The 22717-nt window shown below is 38.9% G+C and overlaps 1 protein-coding gene across 12 annotated transcripts in view; it reads right to left on the bottom strand.

The window, feature by feature from the left end:
* The window catches only part of adgrb2 (adhesion G protein-coupled receptor B2), a 264272-nt gene that overhangs the window by 108514 nt on the left and 133041 nt on the right, over nt 1–22717 (bottom strand). For all 12 annotated transcript variants that reach the window (XM_032580162.1, XM_032580165.1, XM_032580168.1 and 9 more), the window contains 10 exons: nt 21666–21830; nt 21096–21260; nt 19922–20023; nt 17915–18021; nt 16433–16627; nt 15123–15191; nt 13859–13967; nt 13433–13579; nt 6744–6831; nt 4735–4837 (listed from right to left, as the gene is read on the bottom strand). In XM_032580162.1, coding sequence (XP_032436053.1) covers nt 4735–4837; nt 6744–6831; nt 13433–13579; nt 13859–13967; nt 15123–15191; nt 16433–16627; nt 17915–18021; nt 19922–20023; nt 21096–21260; nt 21666–21830 — 1250 coding nt within the window. The remainder of the gene's footprint in view (nt 1–4734; nt 4838–6743; nt 6832–13432; nt 13580–13858; nt 13968–15122; nt 15192–16432; nt 16628–17914; nt 18022–19921; nt 20024–21095; nt 21261–21665; nt 21831–22717) is intronic.

The following is a 22717-nucleotide window of genomic DNA, read 5'->3' as shown; positions in this document are numbered from 1 at the left end:
CACCAACCGAAAGTAGTGCATAATTTTGACAGAAGAAAAGGGATAACATAGTTTCCAAGCTGTTGGAAAATTATTAACAAAAAAAGTAAAAGTACTTTCCACTGCATAAAGCTAGGTTTAATTAGTTAAAGTAACACCTTGCCACCCCACAGTGGGGAGGATTGTCTTCATTGAGGACCGAAAAGGCTCATAGTTCATGGGATGATGAATATTTACAATGGAATTTTCCAAGAAATCATTTTAAAGTAGACTTCATTCCAGCAGTACACCAATCTTAAACATTTCACAAAGCTACAATAGAATGGTTAATGGAAGGGTGTTCAAAAATGTAATGAGTTTGTTTTTACCACCAAAGGTTGCCCACAGCTTCATCACCATACACTGAGATCAAAGCAATTTCATGTTCTGACCTGAACCTAACTTTGGACTTGTGGGAAAACTTAAACATTTATGTTAATAGTTAATGTCAGCATAAAAAAAAAACTGTTGACAAAATATGGAGAGGAAGTAGAAAAAAGTTCTTTTATCAGTCACATTCAGTTTGTTTTAACTAAGCCAAAGGACGTAACAGAGGTGGTGCACACAGGAGGAGACAGTAATATGATGATTTATTCTGAGAAAGACAAGGTCATTTGTCCTTCTTCAAGCAGTTCAGGAGTGTTCTACCACGAATCAGTTCATCCATGACTGGACTTGAGAGGACGAGATGATGTAAGGTCCATGTACACGGGCTCAGAGAGCAGATGACGACGATTGATAGATGAAAAGTGCTTTGTTCTGCCTTACACACAGACAGCCGTCACCAACGTTAGATGTCCCTGGGCATGCATTAGCACGGCGAGCTCCTTTAGCATGCAGCTATCAATCATCAGGCTTCGTGTTCGCTACAGGACGACTGACATTTTTGCATTTCTGCAATGTATGGCTTCTCTTTAATGCTTCTACCTCGTATAGTGACATAATCTTCTCAAATGATGTCTCTTAAAGGAAGCACACAGTGTGGCTCGATGGCGATAATAGCATCTGCCTTTGAAGTCTTCTCTTTTATTCTTGAAGGGGACTGACACTTCTTAAGGTACCCAATAGCTCATGTGGTGATGAATATTGGTTATGGATATGGTAAGCTAATCAGATGAAATAACCTAATGCAACAGAATACGAGCACACGCGCGTTCAGGGATTCTTAAAAGCCTTCAACTTCATTTGAAATATTAGAGATGCCAAGAAAAAAAAAAGAAAGAAATGGGGCAATCAGGCGGATGCTGTTTTACGGATCAAAGTCACCTTATGCATGATCTGAATTTATAAGGAAGGCCCGGGTCTTTAAAGCTGAACGAGGAATCATTTCCTAAATAAAAATACAAGTATGAACGATGGAGCAGGTGGACTCTGGCACTTGGCATATGTTGAACTGGTCTGCTTTGGGGATGTTGAGGTTTGGGGCCTCGTGCATCCTCCTCAACATTAAAGACACACAGAAATCAGGTCAATGGGGATAAAGACATGGAGTCTGACTGAAGCAGATGGCCTCTCAGTAAAGACATGACCCTGCACACTCGCCTTGGAGAGTGAAGCACAGGGCAGCTGTTGCTTTGCTACAGCTCAGGCAGCTGGATGTTTCTAGATTGGCTAAGGTCAGACCCAAAGTATATTCTTGTGTAACAAGGGACAAAATCATGGTGTGTGTGCGCATCTCCCTGGTTGTGTTTTATATAGGAAGGTTGAATGTGAATATGAAAGCAAAACAAACTGAATCAAAAATGCGCACAATGGCGGAGCAGATTCTTGGAATAGGCCGTGTAGACGGTTGGCCAGGGTGGCAGCTACTGAAGGGAGCTCTGCTGCAACAGCAGACAAAAACAAACAATTCTTGCAAAGTTTGAAAACTCCAAAATAAATATGAAATCGATGCCAAAGACAATGCAGAATGAAATCAAGCTCATATTAGGTTGTTGAAGAGCTTAGAGCTGTTAAGACCAAATCCAATTTGTCATAGCTGTTATGCATACGTCTGATTAGATTCAGATGCACGTAATGGAGGAAAAGAAATTAGAATCAACGTGTTTTCTGTCACTATCACATTATTTTTGTTCAAGGTCACATCATTATGCTTTAGTGAAAAATGTTGTCACCCTATAACAGGAACCAACCATAGAGGCAGAAAAAAAGAGGGAGGTTTATTTTACACATAAACTCAAGCATCAGTCCAAGGTTTTTTTTGCTGTTGTTGTCGTTGACTAAGCTGTTTGATGAAGTTGAAAGGTGAAATTGGTAGAGCTAAAATATTTTATCCAAGTTATTTCATCATTGTTTTGTGTGTGTGTGTGTGTGTGTGTGTTAAAGCCAACATTTACTGCCTCTGAAGCAATAATAACGTAAATTATTTTAAAATGCAAGTTTCTTTTCTGCAGGTCATCTCACTAAACGTGTAAAAGTGGAGCCCCAAAAATTGATTAAACATTTAACATTTTAATGGCACCCTGCTTTAGGTAGAAACTCGTGTTTTGTTTTGAATGGCTCACACATACTCTTTGTAAAATGATCTGAGTTTTTCTCATCTGTTCCCTGGAAAGCTTGGAAAATGGCAAATTATAATTTTAATGATGGCTATGCAACCAAACAATGAAAAATCAGCGTACAGGCAGGCTTGATGATTGTCTCTTCCAAAACCTGAATTTAGCACCTCAATTAAGCAATGCTTTTCCTTTTGCTTAAATGACTACTGTGGTCAATGAGCTTCAACTAGAAAGCTATGAAACATCGATCCACTCTGTGAATACCGTCTGATTCCCCAAATGACCACTTAATTCCCCCTGGAGCTCATTAAAAACATTTATTCCTTATCATAATTGTGGTTTTTAAACCACAATTTTGTGGTCTAAAAATCAGATAAACATGCACGCGAATATAAACAAGGCCTTCAGATCACCACATTTGGGTTAAAACTTATCACACGTGTTCAACAGGCAGTGGTTCGTCTTAATCATCCAGAAAAAGGTTCTTTGGATGATTGCAATCAGAGATTCCCTAAATCTTCAGGGGATGTTAATCAAAAGGTTAATTTCAAACCTCATCCCAGTGTTTACTTAAGGGAGTAAAAACATCAATGCTTGCATGAAAGAAACATCAAAGCTCAACCTGAACCGCAGGGCAGCCTTAAAAAGAGACTTATGAATGAGCGTGATTGGGAGGGAAAATGGTAGTTCCCCAAGAAGAGTAAAGATTGCGATTGTGAGTGATGCAATGGAAAAGAGATGGTCAGATGACTTAAATAAAACAAGGTGGACCATTATGCCCACAAAACTCTGAGGTTAGATTTTATCATCTGGGGTTGCTTCAGTTGGTAAGGGCAAGTTCACCTATGTTTTGCCAATAAATGCATCTCAGAAGATGAGATGAAACATGATTCGGCTCAAGAGAACAAAACAGGATTCAGGTTATTTTAATGTGTAAATCACAGGTTTTGTTTTTGTTGCCCGTTTATTGAAAGGTTAAACAAATCAACAAAATGTGTTTTTTTTTAATCACATGAATTCTATGTAGAAATACCACTTTTTGTTTTTATTGATACAGACTTTCTGAAGAAATGTTCCCAATGGCACAATGAATGAGTTTTGTGGTCAAAGCTATGGCTGGTGCAACAAGCACAGCACTGCAGTATCAAGAACGACCTTTTTAATCATCTGCCGCACGGCTTCTGTTTGGATGAATCTCTTGCTAACTCTCAAATGGTTGGGAAATAAAATACTAGAACTCAGAAGCACTCTTTAGAGAAGGATAATACTGACTTTACAAGTGGTTATGTGTACAGCGCCATCTGCGGTGCCAAGATTGGCCAAACCCTAAGCTGCAGTGTGTGCCAGAGAAGTGCTTGTACTCAGCGGGAGCCTTCAGTTTGCAGAGTAGTGCAGCATGCAAGGATCAGCATTAAGACATTTTGCTTTGGACGGAGAATACCCCGTCAAGAAAACCAACAAAACAACAAAAAAGATAATAGAAAGACAGAAAAATATTATGGGATGTAAACATAGAGTGTTACAAAGCTGGAGAGCAGCAGGGATGGAGACTGAAGATCATTTTCACAAAATCCTGTCATATATTTTGACCGTGTCAATCAGATTTAATAGAGATATTAGAATGCATGTGCAAAGAGGTGAAACCGGATAATGGGACTAGGGAGAATAATCAACACCTTCCTTTACATAGTACAACAGCCAATAAAACAATCACCCTATCAACATTCAAAAGCACGTTTCCCATTATACTCATACGTAATTATTTCCATGAATATTGTGCTTTCATATTAACAAAACAGACACTCAAAGTCTACCATATAAAAAAGTCAGAAAGGTCTGTGTTTGCACACACTATTCGGTTAGCACCATAGCGGTTTGTGTCATGCAGCACTTTTTATTTCCTCAGAAGTCGAGCAACACGAGGTCAGCCGGGACGACACGATTCCATTAAAGCCTCACAATTATTTTCAAACCCAAAAGATGCTTAGTCTACAAGAGCAAAGTAAAAAGTAAAATTGCATACCCTTGCATTAGAAAGTGCTCCTTATGGAGTTATTAGCATTTTCCTTGCACTTTCATATAAATGAGAAAATATGTCAGCTTTCTTGTAAGTTTTCTTGTAAGTTGGGTTGGAGAGAAAATATCCCCACTGGTAATCAAAAGTCTAGTTATCATGTATACCAATATAGGTGCTGGGTTTGGATTTGTTTGGACTTACATTTAAAAGCGGTGACAGCTCCACCACAACCATGGGCTCACTCGGCTGAGGTTCAGGTCGCACCGTCACCGTCAGGATCTTGGAGTTGATCACCGCGGGAGGGCTTGAAGTACAAACACATACGAAATTGATGATACAAAGATATACATTAAGTATATGTGCATATTTTTGGAGGAGTTCAGAGAGCATGTAGAAAAAGCCCTCTGAAATCCTCCAAGTAAATGAAAAACAATGAGAGGGCAAGGGTGATTCGGAGAGGGCCTTGGTGAAAACAGAATTCTGTCCCCGTTAGCATTGAGTTGAGCTAAAGACAGAAAATGGTCTCAAAAGATCCAACTTTCCCGCAACCAAGAGGGCTGACCTGAATAAAACAACCCATTATCACCGCAAAATACAGTACATCCTCACAGAGGATTTTAATGACCTTCGCATTGCCTCCAAGTTATATGCTCTGTTTTGGGAAGTGATAGGGCTTTTAGCGAATCCCAAAGTTAACGAAAATTTTTTTTAAAAAGTGTCAACTTAAAATACATTTTTGTGTGATGCAAAAGCACAAGAATGGGAAATCCACCAGAGAAGACACTTGGAGAGGTTTACGTTAAAACCTAAAATCTTGATCCCCTTGAACACTGAAAGACTTTCCGCTGCAATATAAAGTTGTTAATAAAGTCATCTAACAGTTTTGATTGTGTCTTTTTTGTGCTGGTAGTCTGTTATTAAAGGACCGTATTCATGCGCAGTCCCATTGCAAAGTAAAAAAAAACAAAAAAACATGAACACTCAATAACAGACCCATTTTCAGTTTTTTTGCATCAAAGAGTGAATGTATAAACACATTTTCATTGAGCCTCTTTAAAAATATCTGCACTTTTAAATTGACATTTATTATCACTGTGACTGTATGCAAAATATATCAGGATGTGTTTGCTAATTTGTTGTGAGGGAATGCAATACTTTTGCAAGGTAATGCAAAATAAGAAAAAAAAATTCCCATGCCCCTTAGGCATGGGGACTCTGTAGGCATTTTAAGTAGAGCAACACCAAGCTTGCCATTTCATGCACTAAGAACTCTCCTCAGAAACCCAAAAGCCTCATGAAAATTATGGAGATGTGCTGGTGGTTCCCCAATTCATTTTTATTCTTTTTATTCTTGGAAATTGTGGATTTTGTTGTTTAAACCAAGAACAATAGCTGATCTAAGTGTTGCACAAGGTATATAGTCACCAGTAGCATAACCAGTCAAAATAGAGTTGAATAAAAGGAAACATTGAAGCATTATAGACAGTAAAATAGGTCAAATAATTAGACACGCACATTCAGTCCAAAAAGAAATCAAAGCCAAAATAGTAGTGGGTTTTTAAAAGATCCTGTGAAATGAATAACAGTATGTGTGGCTTGGTTGAGCAAAAGCAGACTTTGGGAGTTTATTGCTACCACTGACAAGAGAGCCTGGTCCCTTCTACTTTGAGCTGTGAGCTGTAAGTGTCTAACAACAGTTAATCTGTGGACCTTAAAGCCCTGAATGGAGAGCAGGGATGCTTGATGATGATATAGTTGTTGCAGTGGTGGTTACACTGCGCAGTGTGCATAGCAGCCACCGTGTCAAGAGCGTTAAAATAAATTGCGTAACTGTTAGCAGCCAGCTGTGGGCAGCTTTAGATTGTAGCTTTGGTATTTGGCGAGCACTGCTAGCTCCGATTCAAAATTTGTTATGACCATCCGCACTGCACAGATGACCCAAAAACGCTGCACCCAAGATATCACGCAGCTCTTTGCATGGATAAAAAAGGAAAGAAACTCTTGCCCTTCGAAGACTGGGAAGTTGACCACTAACAAAGATTAGAATGGAAAAGTAGTACAATTAAGGAGGAAACTCTATATTATTATTATTTCAAAGAGGAATAATAATCTAATCTAATCTAATAAAATAACAGCAAGAGAAAGAAACAAAAGGTGAGGGCTAACATTTTTGGAAGGAAATAATTTAAACAAATAACAAAAGTACTCACTTTGGTCCAGGTAAGATGATGCCAAGGGTTCTGTACAAAATGGCTCCAATGACATAATACATTGTGGTTTCTGATTCGGTCCCAGGCTCTGAAAAAAAGATAGTAAAAAAAATATTATCAGATAAATGCTGTAGAAAACAAACTTCAAATCTTGCCCAAAAATAAAGACAGACAAATCTAATGTTTGGCAGCAGTGGCTGAGCGGGTAGAGCAGTTGTCTTGCAACCAAAAAGTTGTGGATTTGACTCCAGCTGTTTCCTCCTTCCACAAGTTGATGTGCCTTTGTGCAAGGCGCATAACCTCAAGGTGTCTTCTGATCCGTTTCTTGTTGCATGAACGCGTGTGCATCCATAATGGTGATTGGCTGAATGTAGCTCTAGTGAAAAAGCACTTTGAGTGGTGTTTAAATAAATTCAGCCCACTTACCAAGTCAGCTGTCGGATATAATTCAGTGATGTGGGAGGTAAGCAGGTGACTGTTAACAATTAAAATGTACAACTTTTAATTTTGGAAAATCCCTTTATGTGGAAAACAACAGCAACAGCAGTTAACCCCACTTTGGACTAAAGTGGATGCCAAAAAAAGCTTATAATCTGTGTTTGGACCTAAAATGCAGACATCTACAAGTTAGAATCCATCAACATTATTATTTAGTTATTTACACCGTATTTTGTTCTTCTCTCAAATTGTTGCTTACAAATGCTCTGTTGGCTGCTTCACCACAAGAAAAGTCAGTAAACTGCTGTGCCTGCCTAAAAGATATGACAGTTACACATTCGCTCTAATTATGTGTCCGAGCTGGAAAAGTGAGTCATGCGCTCTTGCTGATTCATTTTCTTTGTGTGGATGGAGATGTGGATTGTGTCAATTTGTTCGAAACTCCCGGCCAGCAGCTTAACTGCTGCGCGGCTCGACCTGTTGTAACACAAAAGCCTCATTAGTGAACAAAGTCCAACAGTAAAATGGACCAAGCTTTGGAAAAATAAAAGTTCAATTGGAGATTTAAGTCATTACGGTGAATGACCTTGCCCTATGTGTTCTTGTTTTAAAAAAGGCTTCTTTTTATTTTTCTGCACACGCTTCTTATTTCTATCTATCAACCCTCACTTCAACCATTAATTGCTTCATCATATTATGTTATATAACATTCGTCCAAGACTTTAATCGGTACTCAAAAACAGCTCAGTTATCTAAAACAATGTCTCAAATTTGCAGGGGCAAGGGGAGTTTGGAGAAGGAAAAAAAAAGAGGTTCATGAAGAGAGAAGCCACTCCCTCTTTTACCGTTTTACATTGTGAAATGATGCAGAAGCATCAGGAACAAGAAGTGAGGAGAGAGCAGAAAACAGAGGGAAGCTGATGGAATCAGACATTCTGGGTGACTCATCTAAAATCTGTCTGCCTGCTGCCTCAGAGGTAATGCTTTGGGAGAGAGATAGCAGTGCAAGAGAGACGAGGAAAAAGAGGAGACAAAAAAGATCTCAACAGCGGGTAAAGGGGGAAAAAAAAGCAATTGTGAGACTGTGAGGGGGCAAAAATTCTAGATCAAAGTCAGGACGAGAAAGCCTGAGAGTTTGACGGAACCTAATTGGACTGGGTCTGTGAAAGCATGCAAATGAGAGAGTCAGTGTATTGCAGCAAAATGGTAAATCAGTGCGTGAGGGGGTGGCACTCCCGCGCTCTACGGTGATTAATGCCACAAAAGCACTCAATCACAAAACTCTAATTCCCCGCGAAGAGAGTTTTCGTCACTCTCTTGCACCCGCTGCATGTCGGAATGATTAGTGGTCAGCTATAATCCAGCAAAATGGCAAACCACCAGTCACCATCAGTGGACTTTAATATGCCATTTATCAGGAAAAGATATCCTTGGAGTTGACGCTTAGCCAGAAAGTTACTGTTGCAATCGGTAATTAAAGGATATTACCGTGCATGTTTGGTTTTGCTCTTCTTTCGTCAGAGTAAAAAAAAAAAAAAAAAAAACTGTGGTGAGCTTAAGCAGTAGCATTGCTCATGGTGAAGTATGTGCCTTCAGATATTTGTATCATGAGAGGTCCTGATGTTCTGCGGTGAAAACTTTACATCTTGGAATTCATGTGGCACATCGGTGGTATGCTTGACATTTTGCAGACCAACCGACATGCATCGCATTTTTTCCTCACTGGAATATGTAGACTCATGGCTTCCTTCAAGGAAAGGTTCTTTCTTAGGTATGATTTCCAGATGCCTGAAGGCGCTGCATACATCCGTTCAAAGGTTTTTCTCCAAGTATAAACTCCATGGGAATGTCTAACAATGTGCAGAAAAGAGATGTGCTACAAATACCATATATGAACTGCTTTGGTGTCCATATCAACAAGGCAACAAGAAGATTCCTGGTTACAGCTGGTAAAAGATTGTCACTATCCACAGTGAAACAGGTTCTGTAACGACATATGCTAGAGGTCACTTGGCGAGGAAGACGTCATTTACTCCAAAAGCAACAAAAAAGTCCTTATGTTTTAGAGATATTTTATGTAGTCTGCTGTAACTAAACAAATGTTACATTTGGAGAAAAAAAAACAACAAACAAAAAAAAAGAACAGAATGGCAGCCGGAGCATAGATTCACATCTGCAAAGCATGCGGGGTCGGTGGCATCCTGTTGTGTGGGTATCTTGCTGCAGGAGGGACTGGTGCACTTAACAAAACATACAAAATCATGAAGAAAGAACATTATGTGCAAATATTTAAGCAACATTTTAAGGTCTTCAACCAGGAAGTTAAAATGGAGGAGCAAATGGGTCGTCAAAGTGGAGTCTGTATAGGCATACAGACAAATTACTTACAAAATACAAGACATGAATTCAAAGATATTAATCCCATTTAATATTTGTGGACAGAGCTAAAAATGTTAAAATATGAACACAGTTAGTGAAATTATTATTATTGTTATGTAGGGTGTTGGTTCAATGCTGTGTATGAATAACTGAATGTCCACTGAATTCACATTCATTAGTTAAAACATGGATTAGTTGAATATTTACTAGTCAATTAATCAGAAAACACTATGGAATAGGTTGGGTTTGGAGATACTTCAAGTAATCAACATTCCAAGAAGAGTTATTGTTCATCATTGCAGACAGATTGCCTGCACAATGAATTATGGCAATAAATATTATCGTCAGGTCATTGCAGCAATGTTTGTGTTGCAGAGCTGTGGAAATGTGCTGTATAACACATGTTGCATGTGTCTCTATGTTGCAATGGAAGATCTGTGATTTACCAAAAGAAAAGGTGTGGTACAGCCTGGCTCAGCTGATCAATTTCTACACGTGTCTTATGCTTAGAAAAGGAATATTGGATCATTATTATATCTTCAATATTTATTTAACCAAAATAAAACTCTTTGAGATCAAAGATCTCTTTTACAAACATGCACTTAATGCCATGGATTTTTGTATCCTATTTAAACACATGACAGATAAAAACAGTCTGGACAAGAAATGTGAGGTTTTGTACAATCTCATTCTATTAAGATTGAGCAGAATGAAGACTGGAAGACTTGAGTGCCTCCTTAAAGTAATTTATGTCACCATAAACATTGCATTTAACACATTTATTTCAATATAACTTTTGTAATGCCGTGATTATAATGACACTAGCAGGGAAAGGACTTGGAAAAAGTCTTGCTTATTTGTAAAGTTATAAAAAGCCCGCAGAGAAATGATCTATTTCGATTTTATGTTTGATTCTCTGTAGTCAAAAATGACATGACCCATAAATGACATGACCATGACAATATTTCTCCTTTAATGCGCAAGAATAAGATGTACTTTGTTCTCTGAAAGAGAGTAAATGAAAGTTTTAACTAAGCAGTGGCGTGAAGAGTTGATACTCTAAATGTATTAACCATTTATAAACTTTAAATGGAGATATAAAGTTCCGTTTAAAGACCTCTTGACATCTTTCAAAGAAAACAGATTACGGTTGAAGACCATTTCTTTTTTTTTTTTTTAAAGTTTCCAGTGGGTAAGTTGCACTCAAGTTTTTGAAAGACAGTCTTTTGACTCATTCATTAATGACCTAGCTAAATATGTAATTGAATTGCTGAAGCAAAGGATTCATTGTATCTATCCGTGTTGGTGAGAAGAGGAGAAAAACGGAAGGTGTTAGTCAAATCAAAAAGCAGCAAAGAGGAGTCTCTGCCTCTGCTCACCGAAGCGCTTCATGAACCCAATTGACATGAACATCAATTGGCTACATGCATGTGCCTCAATGAGCGCATGTGCTCAAACTAAACTGCCAGTGGGGCTTTATGATCGCATTTAAGCTGTCCATCTGAGATGGGCTTTCATAATGTGGTAAAAGAACCAACCAAACAAAAAGCAATCAGACGAAACCATGGCCTCGCAGTGGAAAAAGGCAGCATTCCCGCTAGGGGGCAAAGAGCACTCATATTATTCTAACTTAACTGGCTGTGTGCAATCTGGAAGACACAGTTTAACCAAGTGTTTAAGCCAAAAAGGCAACAGTCTGTGTAGGATGTCTTATGAGGAAGTGCCTGCATGAATGTGATTCAGCTGGGCACTTTTACTGAACAATAAGCTTTACGTAAAAACAAACAAACAAAACAAAAAAACAGGCATGAATATCAGTAATTCCCAATTCACCATACACAGCTCAAGATTTTTCAACAGCCTTGCATTTTGCAGTTGGGAGACTTAATGAAATTTAAAAAAAAAAAATTGAACTCGATATGGAATAGAACTCCCAGTGATGATAAAGTGGACACACCTCCAGATTGCAAAGAGTTGGAAGTTTGAAGATTTTTTAAGGTTCCAAATCACATGAAAAAAATTTTTTTTTTCCACACTTAAGAGCAGCCCTCGCCTCATTCATAGTTATGACTGTGGAGGAAAATGATGAGGAGACAAAAATAAAGCTCAGACTATTTTAACAGACTTAAATTTAGCTTTTGAGATTTACCTTTTTCACCTTCCTAAACAGGAGGAGTTTCAGAATAAGCCCATGTCAGTGAGCAAAATGAAAAGAATAACAATAGGCGAGTCTCCCCCACGACCTCCACCATGATGTTTTAAAATCAAACAGTATCATCAGCATGAGCTAGAGGCCAGAGAAAACTCTGAGCTTTTGGCCTACGGCCTCTCTGAACTTTAATTTGAAAGGGGATGGAGTGCCAGACAGAAAGTCTGCCAGTATAATTTCCTGTGGGATGTGACCTTTGGCTTTGGTGGGAGCAGATCACATCTGCCACAGAAATTTTCTTCCCGCTCTTTTAATCTTTTCCTTGTTTTCCTTATAAAATCTTATCTTTCCTGCCCCCAGGTATATTTTTTTCATCACTGTGTTCTACCTGTATGATTCTTATTTTAGTATTTGGAAAAGACACTGTATATTTTGTAAGTTGCACTGGGCTAACGTACAGCCCTCACCGGGGAAAGGAGTATTTAGAAGACATCTTCGACAAACAACATTCATCTCGCTTGTGTTTGTCTAAGTGAACTGCCGTCGTTCAAAATTCTGTCAGCAGCATGCAGTCACCAGGGAATACAGCAAACTTCCATACAGATAAAAGGCATACATCTTCCAGGGAGGCCCTCCTGGGCCATTTAACAGCCCAAATCCTTCTCAACTGCGTCCTTTAAAATTCTTGAGAGGTCTTCTGTGGGTCTACGCAAGTAACGCCTATGAATGTGTGAATTTTACTGGGAGAGCTGCTCTGACCTTGAGTAAAGAAGGCATTCATGGAAGCAGATTGGATGAGCAGGAATAAGGCAAAGTACGACAGATGTTATGCTTCAGATTCCTAACTTCCATGTTAACTGATTACTATCTGTGTCTAGCTTCAGAGTAATGTTTTTGAGTCACTATCCGTAGTTTGAGAGAACATGGAAAAGAAATTGCTCTCAGTTATGATATCCCAACAACTCAGTTTGACAACAGCAGTGTAGTAATGCAGATTGCTTTTTTTTTTTTTTTTTATCAAGCTAATTATTTTTTCAGCATCTCAATAGACTTTATCCTACAGTCTCTGTGTCTGATGGACAGAGGGAAAATGGTCAATATGCTAAAAAGCATTGAACGTAGAAATTTAAGCTTCGCCATGCTTCACTTTCCTTGAAATAATTTAAGTACAAAAGTATTCTGGTATCTATATTTTCTTATACAGCTGAGAATTTACTTTGATCTGAGATAAAGAGTTTGAACCTCTGCTGAACAGTCTGGCTATTTGAAGAATAGCCTCCATCCCGAGTCCAAGCATTTATAATGTTTGTGTGACATTATAAATGTCACACAAACTCTTAAATGTGATTTGATTCACAGACCTCTCAAGGCTGCAGTCATTGTTGTTGCTTGTGAACTCTTTTTGTTTAAACACATTTTCTTCTAACTCAACTTTTCACAGTTCCAGCATTCTGAAGCGCTTTTTGGCAACAACGTCTAGAGGTTTGTTTTACTTTACTTCTGAATGCTGTCAAAACAATGTCAAAACGAATCTGTTTAAAATAAGAGGGTTTTTTTATTGAGTTAACGAACTAGCCTTTTTTCTACTTACAGTGCACTCTAATTTACAAAGAAGCACCTGTATGTTGATTATGTATATGGGTTGGCTATGAACATGTCAGCCAGGCTAGTTCAAACACCTGCAATGGTTTAGGCCAGATGAAATCTATCGTGACGCTCTTACCCTCAGCAGGAATGGTAAAGACTTCTTTAGGGATGTAGAGCTTATCCTCCGCTGTTCTGGCCCAGTCCTTCATCCCTCTCCGTCCCTTCATGGGAAAGTTGATGTCACTTGAAACTGCCGACACTGGCTCTCTTTGTATGGTTATCACTAAAAACAAAACAAAACAAAACAAACAAACAAAAAAAATAAATAAAAGAGACATTGAAAAACTTTGATCGAATTCAGCAGGAAAAAGAGTGCTTCAGCAAAAAAAAAAAAACGACTGGTGAAAATTATGAAACGAAGGATTTGATCTTAAAAAGTTATTAGAGCAATGTTAGAGGGTTCAGAACTTTCACGCGATTGGTGTCAAACAAAACGTCCGTGATTGGTGTCAAAACGATGCTTTTTGGGGTTTTTTTGTAACGAAAGATCCCGTGGACTTACTGAGATTGTTAGTGACTGTCAGGAAACTCTGAAAAGGCTTCTGTGCTTCTCCAATGAAATGAATAAAATCTTCTAATATTCTCATCAGCAAAGCAGCACCGGGCGCGACCTGTGGGTGGAAAGATAAAAAGAAGGACGGAAACGTGATTCCATTATAAAAATCCAAAGCAGCTTTGAGATTATCGCACAGCCTTTAACATCATACAAAAATAACACAAAGTAAATACATAATGTAGGAGTCAAACCATTATTTAGTTACCCAATGGGGAAAAGCTACATTAGAACCAAGCTCACTTTATGAAAACGTAAATGCCTGTTAAGCCTAATAAATGATTCTGGCATCAGTCCCTGCAAAAATCCCATGAATTGTTTTAATAACAGGAGCTGTGTGGGAATGTTTGCCAAATTCTGCTAATTCAGCCACATTATATATTCGTCAAGCATCAACATACTTAAAGCTGCACTACTTTTCTTAACCCCTATCCACTATGCTGGATAGGGGTTAAAATTCAAGATTTAAAAAAAAAAAAAAAAAAGATAAATATGTAACAATACTTAGTGGATTCTAAAGTGGATGCTTGTGAATTCTGATTACTGCAAGTGGCTACGTTAAACAAGAGCGTATAGTCCCCACAACCTCCCAGCAATGAAAACCGCAACACAGTGAAGGGAGATGATCAAAGATAAGAAAATTCATCTCAACAGTTTTCTCAGTGTTTAACATTAAGCACAACCTTTCAGCAGAAGATAAAGTGTAGCCGTCGTCAGAGCAAGATTTGCTTGTCAAAGCAAATGTTTGATGAATAGTCAGATAACCACAGCTCTGACTGAGAGTTGAAATAACCTGAAATATCTATCTACAGTTTGATGTTCTGAGATTTTATCTGAATCGTATTTTTAATTGACAAAACTTCCCTTAAATTTCCATTCAGTTTTTGCACAAACAGATTGTATTTAGCTATGTTTTCTGCGGCCAGTACATAAAACGTGCATATTTCAAATAAAACGTTGAACTATATATGTAATACTTAAGTACTGATGGAGGTACTTTGAGAGTGGAATTCTTTTGGAGGTACTGCTTGGCGTAAAAACTTCAGAAAGAGCTGATTTAGCTCTAGACTGACTAAAAATAGTGACCATGTGGAATAAGTTCTGGGTTGTTTATTGTTTCCAGATGTCAAGCAAGCACATGTTTACTCAGGGGTGAAATGCTTAAATTTCACATGCGCAAACACACACAGTAATTAATAGGTAGACACTTTACCTGATGTGCGTCCTCCCACTTCTCCAGATTTTCCAAGTCCAACATGTGGCTGACAATCTGGAAGAATTTCTACACACAGGAGTAAAAACGCCGAGTTAATGAGGGAGGACAATTGTCAGATTGCCCGCTCCTATAAAATCCTCCTCAGATGCACCAGCTGTCAATACTGCGGCCATGTTGCATGTCTATCCTTTCTGAAAACGAACAAAAAACTTTTGCATAAACAAATCATTACAATTCTTGGCAAAAGTATCCCCACCATCATTTAAATGTAATTTTAAACCCACAAATTTCATTTGAGCATTTCTGTGTGATTATGTTGTTTTATAACATAAGTTGTTTTATAATTTAGAACTGGAAGGAAAACAAACAACATTTTTGAAATGTATAAATCAAAATAAGTTTGGAAATGTATTTGTTTTCAGCTTCAATTAGTTAATACTCAATCTATTTGGAGCAATTGCAAACCAATAGAAGGTTTGGAATGGTGGAAATCTTCCACGGCAGCTTTGGCTGGATGATTAAAGTTGTTGCCTTGCTTAAACATCCAATTTTTATTGATGTCAAGAAAACATCAAGGTCATCTGGATTTTTTCTTCAATGATTTCTGTACATTTCGCTGCCACTAAACGCCTTTTGTTTAGCAATGAGTTCTTTCTTTTAACTTTTATTTAAATGCCAAATTTGGGTTATAGTTATGCTGGCAACATAGGTTCTCCATTCTGAACCTGATCTCTGAAGCTCCTCCAGAGTAACTCTGAATCTATGAGTTTCTGTGTTTACATGGATTCCATGTTGCTCTGAGATATTCGACACATGCTGCTTTAAACTTTTCCCTGACCTTTGTTCCTTTGTCTTCATGATGCCCCTTGTTCACAACTGTTTTTGAACAATTCTCTCGGGTATTTACAGAAGAGCGCCGTATATATTCAGGGCTCATAATAATATCTGTTTATTATGAGACTTCCAGAGAAACTTGTTTTTTATTGTGGGTGGATCTGAGAAAAGGGCATGAAATACAAAAGATTTTGCAAAGTTGAATTCTGCCCTTTCCTTCCACTTCAGTTATGCACTGCTTCTTTTCCTGCTGCGTCACACAGAACCGTAGTAATTCATTGGCGTTTATGATTGCAACTTGACAAAATGTGAAAAGGATCAAGTACCTAAACGCATTTGGAGAGAAAGTACATTTGCAAACAGCAGTCTGTTGCGTATTACAGTCAACGGCAAGTCATTGTTATTCATAACCAGTGAAACAGAAAATACAGGTTCTTCAAGGAACAAAGAGAAGCGTTCGAGGTCGGGCCCACCTGCACGTCGTCGGAAGCTGGGATGTAGGTTGCTCTTTTGAAGGTGTCCGTCACATTTCGCAGGATCTCCGTGGAGAAGAGAAGGTCGCCACTGTAGTAGCTCCTCCTCTGCAAAAGTTCCAGGAGACTCCGTACGATCTGAGACATCCCCTCCCCGGCCAGGGTCCTCTGACCCTTCGCAAGATGCTCTAGCAACTACAATGCATTGAGAAATGGAGACATTTAGGAAAACAGACAGCTTCGCCTTTGATTTACACAACAACCGTGACACGAATGAAACGCACGTAAAATATGCAAACCAAAAAAAAAAAGTATACTCCATGCCTTAAACACAGCTTGAGTTCGGTCAAAACTTGTAACCTGATAGGTTGAAAAAGAGAATCCCCAAAATGGCGAAATAGCCAGGCGATTGAAGAAGAAATAAAACTGTTTCAGCAATTTAAAGGTTCAGTTTTGTGGGTGCAGTGACATCTGCAGGCACACGCCAACTGTACCAACTATACACACAATAGATCCATGCAAGAGTTGTTCTAGCTGCAAGTGTTTTTCTTCTATTTATTCCTTTGTATGTAGAATATTTTAACTTATAAACAGCGGAAAGCAATCATGCATGTGTGAAATACCTGAGTGTTCATGTGACATTTAATAAATTAAAATGAGCCATACAGTGCCAAACGTTACACGTTTTCATAACAAAAATTAAGCGTTAAATTAAAAAAAAAGTATTACAAGAGAAATTGCAGATCTTTTTGTTTGTTTGTTTTGCAATAAGGGAGTATTTCAAATTGACTTTATGCAGTAAGCTGTGATTTTTTATTTTATTTAATTTTTTTGCATTCATTTTTTATTTTTTGGTCTCTATGATCCAAACATGCAAGAAAGGTGAGATGTGCATAAAGTCAGAGAGAGAGAGAGACAGACCGAAAGAACAGATAACAGCTTCACACAAAATGAATAATTAAATTCCGTTAGTAATAAAAGGTTGAAACAGAAGCTAAGAGTGCAAACAGATCTGTCACGCATAATCCCTGACCCCCATCTTCTTCCACCATCATGGAGTAGCTTTGAAAAGGTTGAAGTTCACAGAACAGGAAAGGGGTCTCCCTGGTGAACACATTCATTAGCCGAGTTCATTAATTGATAAGTGTGAGTGCAACACCCTGGGAAATCTAATTAGAGATAGTGAGGACTGAAGCTGCGAGTAAAGAGATTGCTCGACTTCTGTTTTGAGTAAACCTGTTAAAAAATGCACTTGATTTAAGGCAGAGCATAGCTACAAAGTCAACTTTGAAGTAGAGAAAAACTTCTTATTTTCTCCCACTTTAACCCCCAAAAAACACAACCTGCTGCAACAAAGCGATTCAAATGATGCAACCTGGACAGATACACGTGTTTTCTTCTCCGTGCCTGGGTTCACGGTGTGAATAAATCAGCAAAGAGCAGGTCTGAGACAAAGAGAATATGTGATGAAAGCTAACTTACAGCTAAATGCAATTGTCTATACTCAAGGGAGACGCATCTGGCGAAGCTCGGAGGACCCCAGAAAGCAACTCCGTTATTGTCCAGCATACATCGACGACTAGCAGATCCTGGAAAAGAGAATTAATTTTTCTTTTAAAAAACAGGTTATACAAACTGGAATAAATGTACAACATTTTCTGTAATTACGCCCAGTAAAATCCTACAGAACCACAGAAGACATGAAGATTCTCTTTCTTCTTCAACAATGAGGTATCAGAGCAGCTTTTATCTATATGTCCTGCCAAATTCTGTCAATCTGAAAAGATGTTCAATATTATTTCACTTTATGAAGCACTCCTTGAATGCAGAGGCAGCTATTTGTTTTTATTTTCACAGTTTAATTTGTACTTTCATCAATGCATTCCTCAGGGACCGACATTGAGGACATTTGCTGATCTTATCCTAGGCAAAAACAGCAAAACACCAGACATTAAACGTTCTTTTTATTATTCAGCTCCGTTCTAAAACTTTGATCTACAATCAAATGTGATTCTGTCAGATTGAGTCTGGCATGTTTAAATAATAATGACTGTGTGTTCACAGTCAAACGTGTTCACACAGAAGCCCGTGTCCTGCATGCTTTAAAAAAATTGGGCAACCCTTAGTTTGTAAGATTTATCTTCAAATTGCATTGATTAAAGGATGTATAAGCCATGAAGGTCACAATCATTTCATCACTAATTTGTTGATTCTATTCTTCAGCTTTCTTTACAATTATTTAGCAGAACGTGAGCAGTTAAGACTGTTGTTCTTGTTGTTTCAGTATCAATGATGCAATGATATTTCTGCAAAAGTTAATCTCATGATTTGCTCATGAGATTAGGTTGGTCAAGATTCTCCCATGAACTTGCTTTGACTCTAACAGAGCGTATGCTCACTTTTGAATTCTTCTACTACTGCTGCTACTTTCAGTGACAGACAGGGTTATTCACACCTCTGGTGAGAATATGCTGCAGCATAATTAAAAAAAAAAATCCAACGTTCAGTTCTGGTACATAAAAAAAAAGAAGTAATTTTAAGAAATCACCCGAGACACAATTATTGGTGCCTTTCATGCCAAGACCTTGTTCAACCCCTTTTGGCCAGACGACGGCACTTGATCTTTTGTGTAACATTTCACAACAAAAGGTGGATTTTGTGAGTGATCATAAATATGAGAGTTAGTTTGCCCAACATTTTGGATTATTACCTTTCTCAGAGACCCAATAGTAACCAAAGTTCAGCTTACAGGCAGATGCTACAAGAGGTTTATTAAAAGATCATCCACCATTTCAAAGAGTTTCGCGATCCTTTGTGTTTCATCCCTTTGGTCTTGAGCTCAACGTAATTTTGGGTTCATTTTGCATTCAGTGATTATTTTACTCATCCCTCTGCTGGGATGTTAATTCCCATGTGTAGTTAATTCTCCTTCATTCCCTTGTTGCGTTTTCGTACTCTCTTGCCATTCTGCATCAGTGTTTGTACTCCCTGCGAGCTACGGCCTGTTTTGCTAACTAGACTCACCTGTTCACTATTTTGCTAATCACCTCTCCCAGTGTTCTCTCATTCATTTACTGTTTATTCAGAATTCTAGTGTTTCATGTTCTCATGCATGTTCCACATGTGCTATTGTAGATTGGATTTTTTTTTTTTTTTTTTTTTTTTGCTGTTTTGCTACATCCATTTCTTTTTATTAACATTTTTGGATGCTGTATTTTATCAAATCTCTATTTTCCTCATTATTTTGCCCACTTCCTCATTGATTTTGGGTCCGTTAGTAAAAAAAAAAAAAAAAGAAAAAGTACAGAAAGTTGATTGCATACATTTTACACCTTAGACCTCCCATCATGCTTGGCGGTGGACATGAACCACATTTCCACATTTTGTTCTACACGTCTTTACAGAGGGGTACAAATAAATCTGACTTACACTGCAAACGCGCAATCGGCAAACTACAGCTGATTCCCTCTGAAGGCGCGTGTCACTTACCGATAACATTTGTTGGACACTTGTTGTAGACAGTTTCTCCGGCTGAGGCTCTCTTCCATGACATCGAAAGGAGGTGCTCGTCTTTGCATATCTCATGAGGCGCTGTGGGAGAGAAGGGGGCATCATCAAATGTAAAATGTAGTGAAGTCCAGCAGGCAAATAGAGTCACACTGACTCAACAGCTAAAAAATAAAAAAAAAACAGTGACAGAAAAGCCCCCCCCAAAAAAAGAAGATTCAAATCTACGCTCTCCTACAGCAGCTCCCAATCTTCTTCTCTTGTACGTCTCGCATTGCTCTCCGTCAGTGACATTGCCCCAGTGCAGTATCTCATTCCCTCTTCATCTCATCCCCTCTTTTTATTCATCTGTTTCTCCCCTCCTTTTCATAACCCTGATGAAAAAAAAAAAAAACACAAAGCGAGGATGAAGAAGAGAGTCCAAGGGGGAGATGAATGCTGGCAGAGGAAGATGCGGGGAGATGAAGAGGGACAGAGAGCAAAGAGCAAAGACAGATAGAGTGAAAATATATTATGTCCCTTGCAATGTCAATAGACAAGGTCCCTGAATTGTGCAGAAGAAGTTGGAGAGATTCCTTGAACAAAAAGCGAGGGGTCACAGTGGAGCTTCAACCTTTTTACCCCTCTCCTCCCCCCTGCAGCCCCTTGAAGCTCAAGGCAAGAACAGGCACATGTGGCACTCAGCAATAGGCGTGAATATTCAAACAGTATCTGTCAACCGACAAAGCACCGATCGGACTGTTGAGCAAAACTGTCCCTAAGCAGAGAGAAAAAACAGAGAAGCGCAGTGGCGTAAAACAGGCAGGGAGCTGAAACATAAGGAAACATTTTTAGAGAGATGGAAAGTAAAAGAAAACTCAGTAAGCTGGCAGGATAAAAAGAAAAACATTACAAGCCAGGGCAAAAATTAGAAAAATATGGTAAAGAGAGAGAAGAGTCAGAAGATAATGAATAGACAAGTGCAAATGGAATTGCAGTAGAGGTCTATGGAGGAAGTATGAACTAATGGAAAATACACCTATTTTTTTCCTGACAACTATTATCCATGTACTTTGAAGACATTACGTTTTTTTTTATTTAAGAGAAAGTAAACCAGAGAGAGATTATAAGAGCAATACTGAATCCAAGTATTGCTCTAATACACACAATCACTGACCGGGGCACTTCTTCTCGTTGCAGGACCGGACCTCCTCTCCTGAACCTTCACAGGGATAGCCTTGTTCTCCACTGCCCTCGCACATCCTGTAGCGCCGCTGCCACCCAGAGTCGCACGTCTTGCTGCACAGACTCCAGTGGTTCCAGCTGCCCCAGTTACCTCCACCTGACGCACAGGCATGTCACCACCAGTAGGTATCGAACAGGGTACATACTCCACATCGAACAGGGTTCGACGTGGAGTACTCCACATACTCCACATACTCCACATCGAACAGGGTTCGACGTGGAGTATGGAAGTAATGGCGAGAAAATATAATGGATATTGTGACTCATGAAGAAAAGAAAAAAAACCAAGATATTTTCCCCTAGAGGGTTCTTGTAAAGAAGAAGAAAGAAAAAAAAAAAGAAGAGACAATTCAAATTAGGTTGCCAAACCGGAACACATTCACATGCGGAAAGGCATAAGCATTCCTTCAAAGAACGCAATACTCTGTGTTTACATAATGTTGTTCAAAAGCATATAAAGTGCCATGTCTGAGTGCTTTTTTTTTTCTTTTCTCCTCCTTACCACTGCATGAAGGGTTGGCGCATTCCCTGCTCTCCTGATGAAGCCCCTTACACTCAGCCCAGCCATGCACCGAGGGACTGCAGCGCCTTTGCCTCATCTGGGTCCCCGTGTTGCAGGTCACGCTGCATTTTGACCACGCGCCCCACTCCAACCACTGGCCCTCCACTGCACAGCAGGGAGAGAGAAAGAGAGAGGGATGGAGGCGGGCGAGGAGAAGGAGAAGGAGTGAATATCGAGGCAAGGAGACATGAATTTAAAAGAGAGGAGAGCAAATGTGAAGTGTAAATGAGGTGGGGAGGGAGACAGAGAGAGAAACAGGCCACAGGATGACAAAGTGAGCAGGCAACAAGAAAATAGTTTCAGGGGTGGAGAACAAATGAATTTAACGCTGCGGACGCATCCACGGAAAAGCAACACCAGCTGCATCAAACTCCCCATCTATGGAAATGTTAAATATTTTAGTCTGCTCCAAAATACAGGATTAGAACAATTGCTTCGAACGTCGTTTGCAAGAGTTCACGGAAAGTGCAGTCTAGTTCATGTTTTCTTGATATTGTTCTGTAAGGCTCTTGACTGTTTGGGTGTGGAGTAGAAAGTGATGAACAGTAATGCGGGTGAAATACAGCGGTGATATAAAAGCTGTATCGTTAAGTGAGTCATGAGAAATAGATTTGAATGAAGAAGCAAGAGATGAAACAAGATTAAACACCGGGCCTCAAAAGACATTACACTGGGTGGTGTTACATCAGATTCAACTTTCCCTATTTAGGCGAGCTAAGACTGTTGAAGACATTTTATTTGTTAAATACCTGAAAAAGGCTCATTATTAATTTTCAGGTTACATACAATGCTTTTATAATATTTTAAAAATAATGTATGATAGTCCAGATTATAAGTCCGTTTGTAAGCTTCGAAACATCATGGATTTTTTTCAATCAAATTCAAACAAATTGTGCTAGTATATACAGAAGACAATTGTGGATCTGCACAAATGTGATTCTTGCTTGGGCACGGCGTCCAGATGCCTCACGAACCAGAAACAGACTGGCCCT

Source organism: Xiphophorus hellerii, chromosome 13 (assembly GCF_003331165.1).
Source record: "Xiphophorus hellerii strain 12219 chromosome 13, Xiphophorus_hellerii-4.1, whole genome shotgun sequence".
Taxonomy (NCBI): Eukaryota; Metazoa; Chordata; class Actinopteri; order Cyprinodontiformes; family Poeciliidae; genus Xiphophorus; species Xiphophorus hellerii.
The sequence above is the reverse complement of the archived record's forward strand: the minus strand, read 5'-3'. Positions and strand labels throughout refer to the sequence as shown.